The following is a 13349-nucleotide window of genomic DNA, read 5'->3' as shown; positions in this document are numbered from 1 at the left end:
GTTTCAGAGCTCTCAACTGCAACCATCTGGAACGAATTGCTCAAATAAGCCGGTTTTCCACCAGCGATATTTTTCGCGCGAAGCGACTTTATTCCTTTGTATTTGAGCAATTTGTTCCAGATGGTTGCAGTTGAGAGCTCTGAAACAAAAGTAAAATGTCGATTCGCTCGAAAAATATCGCTAGTGGAAAACAGGCATTAGAATATATTTTTTTAAATTGTCGGAGATGCAGACGTGGATGTCGGAGATGAAAGATTTAGAGTCGTGTTTTACATGACCTCCCAAATATTCAAATATACGCAAACGTTGAAATCCAGTAACATTTATGCAAAGTGCTTAAACGCAAAATTTCACATATGCTTACAAATGGACAGGGTCACATATTTACCAAAACAGAGAATTAACACTTCACGTGCTTTTCAACGGCTACATTCGAAGCTCTCGTTGCGGTTAATGCATGAAATTTTACAGCGAACACGAACGCAAAATCTTAATTACTGCTTTGGCTTAATATGTGACTATAGACTATAGTGCCTGTATGGTTGGTATAGACTATATAGTGCCTGCATGGTTGGTACAGACTATATAGTGCTTGCATGGTTGGTACAGACTATACTGCCTGCTTTCTCGGGATTGGAGGGTTACAAAAAACTGTATATCTGAGTATTGAGTCCTATGTGTATTACGTCCCCATCGGATCTTGGTAAAATACGTATCCAGGATAATATAAGCCACATTTGGGTCATCGAATCACGTATATTCTACATGAAAATTAAATATTGCAAGAGTTAGGCTACTTAGTTACTAATTTTATATTTAAAAGATAATCGTATATGTAGCACATGCATGCAACACTGGTGACTGGTACTGTGTGTTTATCGATATAAATACCTGAAAAACTGTTGCCCGAGCTCAAGACTAAGGGGAGACGCTCGTCACTCGTTCCATCCTAAAATATGTGAAACCATATGAAATCACAGACCTTTGTTTCCAAAAAATACTATGAACAGATCATTTAAAATCTAAAGCTACTGCATGCATATATACTACAACTATACTATATATTAATCTAGGAAAGTATTGCACCAGCCTTTTTCCCAGGCTCTTTGAAGTACTTCGCTGAGAAAGTATGCGGGGGACGGGGGTGCTTGAGGAGGTTGCAAGTATTGTACTAAAAGTGACAGGAAGTGGAACATATTACGAAAGGTTTTTTCTCTTCTATATTCTTGATAATTGAAGCAACGACAGAGAATAACACAGAAAGTTACCCCTATTATTTTTTTATTCGTCATGATTTGTCGCTCCCCTGGAACAGAGCCAACTTCGATTAAAATTAGAAGGGGGGCGACCTCTGTATATTCTGTGCACCGGGCAACGTTATATGGATTACGATTAGGATCTTACCCTTCTATGGTGTCGACGAAAGGAAATGACTCCAGCAACGAGCAACAAAATACTGCCGAGTCCCAACAAAGCAAACGGTGCAGCTTGAGAGAATCTCAGCGGTAAAAGAACGTCATGTTTGAAATCGTCAGCATCCTCTTCAGAAATATGAGCGTGCTAACAAAGAATTCGCTCCATATCATCAGGAATTTAAATTTTACATTTAATTATGTCAAATAAACATGTTATAAACATGTTATATATTTACACACCTTGTCGCCGTAAAACACAGGTAAATACACTTTTGATGTGTTTTGGAAGGCTCTAAAATGTATTTAATACAATATATTTAGGACGTGTTTGTTAGAGGCGTCCATGCAAAGGGGCATTCACGCGACGATTAAAATATATTTCAAGCTTATTTTGAAAAACCCTGGGTACGAGGTTGGCTCTTTTTCAGATATATAGCTCGATTCTCCTCACATGCATGGCTATCCTATATGTGCTCTTTGACGCCTAGATCCATCTTATTTTTCAGTGGATCGTACCAGTAAATGACAACTTATGGAATATTGTGCAACAGATGAAAGAGAATATCAAGTGCGAACTCAACAAACAGACAGCCACATACAGCCATGTGCGTAATCTTTTGTTTTCTTGACGGCAAGCACTTTGATGGAGCCTTGACAACAAAGCTTTTGTTGCCAGATAGTGTATAGATAGTATATTGATATAACATACTAACAAAAACTTACGTTATGCCTTCAATTTTACGTAATTTGGCATTTATTTGCATTCTCCTATGTCCACGCATTGTTAAGCCAGTATGCTATATTTGAGTAAAAAACCAAAGTTATGCATGCAGGATTTATTGAAAACAATTTATAAAAAAAATTTTTCTCACATTCTGTCGGTCTCTTACAAAAGATATTGCGGACCAAGAAGGCCAATAATGTTTAACATTTTACTTTTAGTGAATATGAACTATCAGGGAGATCTTCACAAAGACAATAAACTTGATATGTTGTTGCCATGAAATGGATGTATATTGAGAACCGGAATTGTAGTAACAGAAATGATTACATGTCAACAACCTACGTTTTCATTCCCAATATTTCACGTAGCGTTGGTCCAAGTTGTCGTGATATTAAGCGATATTTAGATAATAACTTAGCTGGCCTGAGTGATGTAAGATTTTGTTTTCACCGATGTGAAATAGTCCCATTTTGGTGATATTCATGCACGACCAAATGGAAAGGATGCTTACCGGTTCAATGTCTAAAAATGTGCCATGAACATATTTCTGCGGGTGTAAACCTTTCACAGTACGCAATAAACTTTTATTCCCCATGTAAAAATGAGGTAGGGATGCAACAACTGGAGCATCTAGAAAAGAAAAGAAACATGCTGAGTAACATCATGATCTAATAGATCGTGTATTCTTTCAAACTGCATGAATGAACTATTTCGAAGACATGTTTCGAATAACTAACTTCGAAGACAATGTCTACACTCTTTTACTTAGCAGATGTTTTCAGTCCTGCTAAATCCTTTACAAACTGAATTATTTAGAATAAAGTTAGCCCCACTTATTCACAGGCAAATTTGATGTGAACAAACGAGCTGAAATAGCGATCAATTAGTATCCTAAGATTACGAAGTAGCAATCGAGTCGAAAAATATCAGCAATAGTGGTCCCTGCAATTAGCTGTAACATGCATGCATAAGAAAAAGCGTAGCTTTCTGTTCATATTAGCACGGTCATACCCTTTCCGTTTATACCCTAATATAATAGTGGAATCGAAAAAACACACCAAATCATCAACAGAATCCAACCCTATGGCTATATATGCATCTATTTAAACGTCGATTTCATAAGTATCATTTAAATCATTTTAAACTTTTACGGGCGTGTACGTACGTACAAAAAACGCGACAATGGAACGCCCTATCATGCGTAAGCCTAGTTTGATATCCTCTAATATACCTGTATACCTTTCTAACGTGTGCATGCATGATGAGTAGTAATGTATCTAATTAGAGAAGACATGTAATACTGATCTATAAAGCTTTGTGCGATTTTTCTGTGTCTAATTTGGATTGGTCTACTGTATTCACGTACGTGAAGGATCGCAGTGGGTAAGATCCATTATACCACTTGGGGGACATTTCTTTCCTTTTGGACAGAATCCCTTGTTGTTTCCATCCACGTCACCAGACACGAACTGCTCTGGAGTTAGAGCAAATCGATACAGATGTATTCCTCTGTATTCCACGGTCGAATCGTATATCAATGTGAACGATCTATAGTCGTGTGAAAAATGAAGACTGAAACAGGCCTTCCAAGCATGGTAGATTAAAATTAGTGTTATAGGGCGCTTTCCTTTATACGGTAAAAACGGTCGGACCGGTCCTGTTGTATTTCAGTACAGACAGAATACTGCTATCTATTTTGAGAAATAGCTACTCTATTTCAATTCAAAATATGACCGGGCTGATGAAGACATTTAATAGAACAGTGAATGAAAAAATGTATAAAATTACTGCAATAAACAGTGACACAATATTTTACGACATCATTCTTTCCGGCGATGATAGAGATTAAGAAGAATGCAGAAGCTTGGGAACTGGCTATGACCTCGGTATAGTTGATTAATTATTATACCTGTAAACAGGCGTGACAAGTGCATATATAGTGTCATCTTTTGACAGAAAAGGTTTGTAATGTAATCCCCCTAGAGAATGAATGACAGGTGATGAAACGTATACATATAGACCTTTACTCATAAAATATCCGCTGGAAATAGGTAAAAACGTTAAACGTTGAAGCCTGCTATGCCTTTCAAGTTTATAAAGGGAAACACTGGCGAAATGCAGTAATATCATTTGAAATAAAATTAAAGTTAAAGCATTTAGATAAATTGCCAATTTTCTGCCTCTCTTATTATTAAGGAAGGGATATTTACTGTAACCCTTGTTTTTAGTTTGTACGCTAGTAATTGCGCCTTCTGAGAGAAAAGAAACCGAGGCAATTGTGTGCAATGCTAAAGAGTTTGTATTCAAAATAATAGTTGAGATAAGATTTACCAGATCCATTCATCATGTTTGCATATTTATCATTCCAACAAGTAATATTTCTACACAAAATATAATAATCAAAATTAAATGCCATTAAGGACTTGAAGGGAAATTTACATGCACCAATTATACTATTGAAAATATATATACTAAATTACTAATGGGGGTAAGTACACTTACGGGTGCTTATTCCACAGTAAATACTCTCCTACATTGTCTACATCGTCAACTCCTGAATCAATTGTGTACATGTTGAGCGATTTGTTCTCCTAGAAACAAAGATTTCAGCCAAAATTTAAAGAATTATTTTTCCTTCTCCTCCCCCCTACGAGAAGGTTCTGGGTACGAGGTTGCAACCTGGTAAGGTGCATCCGGGCATCACCCTGGTAGGGTGCATCTAGGCATCACTCTGGTAAAGTCAAGGCCTTATCTAGACCGCTTAATTGGGTGGTGTGTATTTATGTATTCATGTGGTGTATATTTATGTATTCATGTCTTGACCGGGGCAGTGGCTAGACCACTCTTGGGCCGATCTAGAATGGAGGCATAAGGCACCTCCTTCCCTCAACTAGCCTGGGTGTACATGGGCAAGTGTTATCACATCCTAAGCCTCCCTTGGCCAGGGATACGGTCCTCGAGCACCCACGGGAGGATTTGTCGTCAACTCGGCGTCCCATCCGGCTTTTGACAGTCCTGTAAGTCAACCCGGCTGCAGTTCTGGCTTCAGGGAGTGCTGTTTATCAATCGGGCAACAGCTCTGGCAATAAGTCAACAAATAGTTACTGCGACTGTGTCAGCCTCGCTGTCCCGTCGAGATACAGGGATTACTCGTCCAGGGACACTATCTCGTGCCGTTTAGTGTCGTCCTTTTCAGGCACAGTCCCACAATTTTATGAGATGAATTATGAGAGAGTTACAGATAAGGCTACTGCGTCCGAGGTAACCGACGACCCACATATTATGGCAGTGGTGGAATATATGCAAAGTCCATACGACAACGCTACAGGATCTCGAGAAAATGAAATTCCTGTCAAAGCAATCATCTGGAGAAAACTTGAGAAGGACATGCCAAAGCAATCATCTGGAAAAAACTTGAGAAGGCAGGCATCGGCGTATGTGCTCTGAGTAAAGTTAGACGCCCGAGCGTTGGCGACATCAAGGAGAGAGGTCATACCATCTTCTGGAGCGGCGGTGAAGACAGGACGGCTGGTGTTCTCCAATAAAATTGGTCATTTAAACCCAGTCCCTGTAAACAACAGATTAATGACGCTTCGGATTCCATTCAAGAATAACACTCATCTCATCTTACCTTAGTGTTTATGCTCCCACAATGCAGCGATCACGAGTAGAAAAAGAAAGCTTTTACGAGGAACTTGGTTAATGAGTTGTCAAAACTAAATGGGGACAGTGTTATTATTCTTGGTGATTTTAACGCTCGCGTTGGAAAAGATTGACAGTATTATTGGCCGACCATAATTGAAAAGTGTGGAGTGGGAAAAATTAATTCCAATGGATTAATGCCTCTAGAATTTTGCGCCCGTTTCCAGCTCACGGTGATGGGAGCCATGTCTCGACACAAAAACAAAGAACGCCTGGCGACACAAGCGATCAAAACACTGGCATCAAATAAATCACGTGCTTGCTGATAAGGATGCTAGGAAGTTCATCGATGTGACAAAGATCAATTCCAAAGCGAATTGTTTCACGGATCACAAACTTCTCACATGTAAGTGTTTTACCATCGTCAAGAGGAAAAGAAGAGGGACGAAACCACCATCGAAATCAGATACCACCATGATTGATGAGAAGAAAGAGTTAATGGAAAGGTTTCTGGATGAGCGTCTCCAAGATCTTAGGGAAGGGTCGTATGGGATGATCTGAAAGACGTGCTGCAGAGTGCCACCAGTCACGTCTTTGGCAAGAAACAGCGGAAACATCAAGGTTGGTTTGAAGATAATGATGAAAAGATTCAGATGTGACCTGACAGTTCTTCGAGAAAAGATTGACTTCACCAAAGCTTTTGATTGTGTGAATCGAGATCTTCTTTTTACGATTCTGGAAAAGCTTGGATGTCCCACCCATTTTGTCAAAGTCGTCAAGTCATTGTACTCCGGAGTGCATGCTAGACTCTGCATAGACGGTGAACTTTCTAAACGAATAGAGTATCAAAGACCAAAACACTTACCAGATACTTTCGAGAAGCACAGTATGCCGATGACGTCGCCGTTTTTTCCAATAATGGTCCAGCGCTACAACACCTGTTATCCGCCTACAGTGCTTTGTCAAAGAAAATGGTTCTCAAAATCAATATCAGAAGAACAGAAACCATGAACGTTTGCGAGCAGGTAAATTTTCTGATTGATGGGCATAAGCTGAAGATAGTTGGCGTATTCAAATATCTCGGAAGTTATGTCACCAAAGACTGTAAGTTGGATGGAGAAATAACAGCACGGATTCAGGCTACCTCGTGCGCGATGGGAAGATTCAGGTATAGGGTATTCAACAGCAGAGACCTAACAGTAGATACAAACCTCAAGGTTTACAATCAATGCATAATTCCGTTAATGATGTACGGAAGTGAGACTTGGAACCCTATATCATCACCATACCAAGCTTCTCAGAAAAATCTAGCAGAGGCACTTGGGGTCTATCCTTAAGGCAAACGGGATCACTATGTGACAAACGATGAGGTGTTGGATTGCGCCAGGGCTACAGATATCGAGATCATACTAATTAGGAACAGGCTACGGCCATAGGCCATGTTGCGTGCATGTCAGACGATCGGCCAGGAAAGGTATTCCTCTATGGGGCCGAGCTAACGGAAGGTTCAAGAAGAGGACTTCGGCCGTCCACTACTCAGGTTTAAGGATACTATACAGGACTTCCTCAAACGTGCTGGTGTGCTCGATACGTGGAGAGAGCCCACTGGCGTTCGAAAGGCCAGGCGACAACTTACATCCGAGGTTTGCGACAAAATTGAGAAAGACAGAAGGATTTCCAACATTGAAAAAGGGGCGAAATGCCATCAGAAGAGTAAAAGATAGTGTGACTCTTTGTCAAGCATTGACTTTATTTGTGTGTGTTATTCGTGTTGGGATATAGGCATTATTTATATACTTTATATACTAATATATGTCCACATATCATAGGAACAATAGAAGCATAGAATGAATATTAATCAATATGCACAGCTTCTAGCTTAATAGCCCTGGGTTATATCTAAAAACTGGCCACAATGCTACATTGTTCAGTGGCGCTTCTAAAGAAAATGCTCACTTTACTTAATAATGCATCTGGGCATCACCCTGGTAAGGTACATCTGGGCATCACCCTGGTAAGGTGCATCTGGGCATCACTCTGTTAAGGGCTCTATACGTACCTGCAATGCAAATGTTGTTGGAAGATCTATATTAAATGTAGGGTCACGAGACTTCACCAAGCGAGTCAAGATACCATGGGCTTCATTTAATTTGTCATCTTTGTATCCCCACAACAGCTCATGAACAGCATGTGTGTGGAAATCTTGTAAATCAAGCTTAACAAACACCTGATCCAACACACGAAGAGCATATGAAAGACTTTTTGGGTCTTTCAACTTGATGTATTTCACAACCATTTCCACAGTTGTCTGAAAGAAAATGTGAAGCTTAGCAGTTGTCTGAATTTAGATGACAAGGTTGCTGTACAGCTATGCCTAAACCTACAGCTAGCTCCACTGGAAAATGCAACTGTGCAAGAGCTATGGCTCTTACACACAGTGAAAAACCTTAAATTAGTGGAAGAATTTACCATAGTAGTTCTCTTTCTGCAGAACATTCATTTTCTACAATCCTTCATTCCCAATGAAAGCTATGTTCTTTTGTTTTTTATTGAGAGTTTTATTGAAGCAATGCTTCATTTATCCTTAAACATCGCAATAGTTTTTCATTCATTGAATGCTGAAATCCTTTGTTTCCCATTGTAAGTTGCAATCTTTCATTAATTGTCATTTGATGACTACATCTTAATACTGAAATAGCTTGTTTTAAACTTACCATAAATGGAATGTTAGCATTTGTAATAAAATCACGAGATGGATCACAATTCTTGCAAGATAATTTTCTTTCAAAAATATGATGCTTTTGGCTTAAATATGTGATACTGCTGCTTGCGTACTTGTTCCGGCCTATAACAGTGATGTTGGGCACCAATCGAGGAAGCAAACAGTACATATATTTTAAAGAAGCTATTCCTTGTTTACATATTAAGAAGCTATATTCCTTTGTTTACATACATATTTTTAATTAAATACATTTTATAGCCTCTTTTACTTTCTTCAGTTAAATAAAGTTATCACCTGTATGTATATGGTCCACACTGATGAACAATTGGTATTCCACCTTTGCTAACATTATCTGGATTGGTCACATTGAACATATAATATGTCAAATATGTTGGGTTTTCTGGATCCCTCCATTTATCATAAACCTCGTTACCCTCTTTCAGCTTAACACCCTAGAGAAAATTAGTCCATATAGAAATGCCAAATAACAACATTTTGTATATTAAAACGCGTGCTTCTCTTTTGAAATAGACTACATGTATGCACCAACATGGATAATTTATCATAATTACACATGCAGATACCAACACTCAACATACAAACACTTGTTTATGGTTGTAACAGAAAAAAATGGGACATTTTCATAAGCATTGAAGAAAAGACCATCGTCTAAATTGTCATGGGAAACATAAACATTCAAGCTTTAAGCTTACATCTCTAATTTCATCTTTCACCCAATCTTCGAAAACGTTCGTGACCGCACATACAATACCACCAATGACAAAAAACAGTCCAAAACAAACAAGAATGGTTACAACATGTCGGCAACAACAATTCCGTGCCTTTTTGGCCTGATGATAAGCCAAATCATCTCCATCCATGGATTTATACATCTTTGGGTATAATTAAGTTTATATGCGTGCTGAGCACACATCACTAGAACGTTTTAATACATTCTTTCAAATATTAAATGTATCAAAATAGTTCGATAATGGCACGATAATTGCCGCAATAACATTGTTCTAATTTGAATATTGCTTGATTTTGTAATTTTGTATGCATGAATTGTCAATTTTTTGGATAGAGTTTATACATTAACATTATATTGTTGATGGTTCAAAAGTCAGCTGCCCCCCCCCCCCTGCGCGGTCCCTGTACTGTTGACTCAATCGGGAGAGACGTAACCTCAGTAGTTTAGATCAAACCTACATTTTTGACTGATCAGCTATTAAAAAATACTAACACTGGTAATAAAAGCCAGTAAATTTGCTATCTAATATACAGTCATGGCAAGTTCTGAACCTAAGGCTTTAAAGAGATGTTTACTGAATGGTAATACAGGAAGAGAAGTGGAATTACAGAAAAAGAATGGTTTGTTGAGAGTCATGCAGTGGAACATCCTTGCTGATGGTTAGCATTTTATATATTATGAGAGGAAAATTATAAATTTTAGTGTAACATATTAACTGAAATGGTTAATTAAATTAAAGTTCTGCCTTAATTGCTTTTAAACCCATTGACAGGCAATCAGTTCAATAGACAGGATGAGCTTAAAAAAATATCTAAATATGTTAAGTAATAACATACCTCAATTTCGAGACACTATTGGCTTTACGTTTAATTTAGGCCATTTCAAAATATTGAAATATTGTTTGAAATGGCGAGGGGTTGCTGCATGCATGTATTTCTAGTATATATATTATGGGGGAAAATTATAAAATTTAGTGGAACATATTAACTGAAATAGTTAATTAAATTAATGTTCTGCCTTAATTGCTTTTGAACCCATTGACAGGCAATCAATTCAATAGATAGGATGAGCTTATATAATATTTCATTTAGTTTTTCTCCTAGTTGTCCAACTGCTTTCCCCACACTGGAGAATAATATAACTATAACTCACTCTTAAAGCAAAACCACCCATTGCTATGCCATTGCAAATAGTGGTAGTACATATAAAAGAGATTGGCAGTCATCAAACTACCTTCAGGCCCTTCACTCTTGGGAATATAGCCTAGAATATGTGATTACCATGGATTTGCCTTTCATAGCCCACAGCATATTGTGTGTATAATTAGCGAAAGGGTAGACCACAGTTGATGCGATTGATCTTTTAGACTGGCCTGAGAATGCTTTGGACTGGAATCATATTGCTTATATACCCGTACCTAAAACATATGTGCAGTGAGAAAGATGAAATTTCAGACCTGTGTGTGCATCACTTTAATATTCATCTCTTGTTTTATGTTAAAGTGTATTTTTAATAAACTTGATATCTTGAATTTAAAGGGATGTGTAATAAATAAAATCCTTTGTGTTTGTGACCTTTGTGTTAGATTTACGATAAACATTTCAGGTAGACAGAGGCAATGAAAACAATAATGCTGCAAAACCATTGCTGAAAAAAGGTTTTGTGCTTGTTTCTTAAGATCTATAACGTATATTTTTAGCCCTGAGTTACTCTTCACCAACGCAAAACTTCATAAAATGTTCTCCTGAAGTACTTTCCTGGCCAGCACGAAAAGAACGTATTTTAAGAGATATCATCCTGTATTCCCCTGACCTTGTTTGTCTGGAAGAAGTTGACCACTTTCATGATTATTTTGCGCCGGAATTGAAAGCTCGTGGCTACAAATGTACCTTCCTTGCTAAACCTGACTCTCCCTGTCTACATGTACGAGGACATACCTCACCTGACGGTTGTGCTATGTTTGTAAAGGAAGATCGCTTGGAAATCAAGCGAACGCAAGAAGTAGTCCTTAAAGATGAGCAAAGTTTGCCCTCGAATCAGGTTGCTATTCTGATGAATTTATATGATCTTCAAAAAAAGTGCACTTTCCTGGCAGCGGTTACACATCTGAAAGCTAAAGAAGGAAACGAAATGATACGACTAGCACAAGGGAAGGATCTCCTTTTTAATGTCACACAAATGAAATGTGCTACGGGAAGCGACACCAAAGTATTACCAATTTTAATATGTGGCGATTTTAACGCCACGCCCGATGAGCCTATTTATCAGGAAATGCTGAAGGAAGGCTTGAAGAGTGCCTACTTCGTAGCGGCGAGACAAGAAGCTCAGTTTACGACATGGAAATTTCGGCCAAATGGAGAAGTTTGCCACACCATCGATTACGTGTGGCACTCCTCGGAATTTATAGTGCGGAATTTCCTTGAGATTCCTTCAAAAGACATTGTTGGAAGCACAGCGTTACCGACTATTGAGTTTCCATCCGACCATGCATCGCTGCTTTTCGACTTTGAACTGTCGCATCACTCGCATGAGTAAATGTAAATCTTGATAAAAAAAAAAAGTGTAATTGTTACTCGCGTATCCTTTCGTTAATTAACTTTATCCGCTGAAAATTATTTGTCTTTTTATTGTCTTTCAATTAGTTTGTACTGACTACTGTTTTTACACATTCCATTCACCTTTCGCATATTTCAACTAGGTTTTCTCTCGGTAATGATATTTTTAACGGATACCGGACTGTTATGTCCGGGATGTTAATTGCGTGCGGTATAAGTTTTTTACATTTAACATAAATTTGAACAGCGCTAGTTCGCTTCGACACATTCGCAGTTATCACATTCTTTTGTTTACCATCCTATCCTGTTAATTAGGCGAATGGGTGAAAAATGCAATTTACACCAGGACATTTCGTCATTTTTCATGTCATTCAACAGCTAAAAGCTAAATCTATCTTTATTTTAAAATTACGCTTGTTTACCGATAGATTAAAGCACAATAGCAGTCTGAAGTTGGATTACCCCTTTTGAGACACCTTGTGTATTAATTATACAACTGGACCAAAGCTTCACCTTGTGTAACCCCTCCCGCCAGTGAAAATTAGGCACTGCGAGATATTTTATAAATATAAGAATCTAAAATTAGAAATAGAACATTAAACACTGTGTCAAGGCAAGGTTGTCCCTGTTGTTTGGTTAATGATTTGGTCATGTTTATTCCTTTGAATATTATTGTTATGAGATGAGATTATTGCGAAAGAATTATATGTTACGAGGAATTACATTTTTTGTGCTTATACTCGCATTTGTGTTCTATTCGAGGATATTCTATGCTTTGCTGTTCAATAACAAAGTGGGTAAATAAACAAAATGCAACGTCTTCTTAGGGAAGACCTTTTTCTATCGATTGATCTATCAACATCATCTCAATTAGAACTAATTAGAAAGCATGAACACGTGCTAAATTGTTTACGTTCCCTATTCACGCAACGCTACAGTTTTTCAACATCCTTTGTTGGATAACTGTAGGTACAAGATTATTCTTCTATTATTCTTCTAAAATGAAGTATTATTTGACCTACTTCGTGCTGTTAAACACTCGCATGGCAAATCTTAGGTGACCAAATGCATGCGCAGTGAGTCTGTCGTATCGGCTATCGCTTATTTCTCTTCAGGCATTTGCGGAATGCCGTACACTCGTGTGGAGTGAAACACGAGGCCAGTTTACATAATCTACTCCGTTACTGTATCATAAATCACTGCATGAATATGCTGACAGGGTAAAGCTATTGGTTCCATTCACACATACTTGGCGAAGTGTATTTGTTGCTAGTGTATTCATTATCTAATGAATTGGCATACATTTAGCTTAGGCCTGTTTCAAACGTCGCATTTTGCATGCATCGAATACAATTCTAATTAGATTCGACCCTAAAACAATAATCCGACCGTCATTTCAAATGTCGCATTTCGCATGTGCTGAATTCAAATAGTTGCGGGCTCTATTCCTTATGATCAGCGACAGTCCGCTTGGGCGTAAATAAAAAATGTCATATTTCTAGAAATCCTTTTCTTGCTATTATTTTCCTAATACTCTTGC

At 38.0% G+C, this 13349-nt stretch overlaps 2 protein-coding genes across 3 annotated transcripts; one reads left to right on the top strand and one right to left on the bottom strand.

The window, feature by feature from the left end:
- Positions 1 to 249: 249 nt before the first annotated feature.
- On the bottom strand, positions 250 to 9608 carry LOC114526405 (lysosome membrane protein 2-like). 2 transcript variants are annotated; one of them, XM_028548002.1, is made up of 15 exons: positions 9217 to 9608; positions 8798 to 8955; positions 8496 to 8652; positions 7841 to 8089; positions 4642 to 4730; positions 4471 to 4520; positions 4049 to 4118; positions 3506 to 3687; positions 2651 to 2769; positions 2139 to 2212; positions 1656 to 1707; positions 1405 to 1560; positions 1091 to 1171; positions 892 to 949; positions 250 to 761 (listed from the first exon to the last, which is right to left on the bottom strand). In XM_028548002.1, the coding sequence occupies exons 1-15, from the start codon at positions 9394 to 9396 to the stop codon at positions 751 to 753; spliced, it is 1686 nt and encodes a 561-aa protein (XP_028403803.1). In that variant the 5' UTR covers positions 9397 to 9608; the 3' UTR covers positions 250 to 750. The 2 variants fall into 2 exon arrangements, with proteins under 2 accessions (XP_028403803.1, XP_028403811.1); XM_028548010.1 differs by lacking the exon at positions 1091 to 1171 and having other exon boundaries at positions 259 to 761; positions 8496 to 8653; positions 8799 to 8955.
- Positions 9609 to 9661: 53 nt separating this feature from the next.
- LOC114527765 (nocturnin-like) lies at positions 9662 to 11904 on the top strand. The gene is made up of 2 exons (XM_028549460.1): positions 9662 to 9913; positions 10954 to 11904. Exons 1-2 carry the CDS (start codon positions 9790 to 9792, stop codon positions 11787 to 11789), a joined length of 960 nt encoding a protein of 319 aa, XP_028405261.1. The 5' UTR covers positions 9662 to 9789; the 3' UTR covers positions 11790 to 11904.
- Positions 11905 to 13349: the final 1445 nt, after the last annotated feature.

The sequence above is a fragment of the Dendronephthya gigantea genome, unplaced genomic scaffold (genome assembly GCF_004324835.1).
Source record: "Dendronephthya gigantea isolate DGI-Jeju-01 unplaced genomic scaffold, DenGig_1.0 000001F, whole genome shotgun sequence".
In the NCBI taxonomy this organism is placed as follows: domain Eukaryota; kingdom Metazoa; phylum Cnidaria; class Anthozoa; order Malacalcyonacea; family Nephtheidae; genus Dendronephthya; species Dendronephthya gigantea.
The sequence above is the reverse complement of the archived record's forward strand: the minus strand, read 5'-3'. Positions and strand labels throughout refer to the sequence as shown.

Excerpts from the sequence above, each read along its gene's own strand:
- LOC114527765 (XM_028549460.1), top strand. The coding sequence starts at position 9,790 with ATGGCAAGTTCTGAACCTAAGGCTTTAAAGAGATGTTTACTGAATGGT. Across the intron at positions 9,914-10,953 it reads GTGGAACATCCTTGCTGATG|CCCTGAGTTACTCTTCACCA; the intron begins GTTAGCATTTTA and ends GTATATTTTTAG.
- LOC114526405 (XM_028548002.1), bottom strand. The coding sequence starts at position 9,396 with ATGTATAAATCCATGGATGGAGATGATTTGGCTTATCATCAGGCCAAA. Across the intron at positions 3,688-4,048 it reads CTTGTCACGCCTGTTTACAG|ATCGTTCACATTGATATACG; the intron begins GTATAATAATTA and ends ACACGACTATAG. Across the intron at positions 1,561-1,655 it reads CTGTGTTTTACGGCGACAAG|CACGCTCATATTTCTGAAGA; the intron begins GTGTGTAAATAT and ends ATTCTTTGTTAG.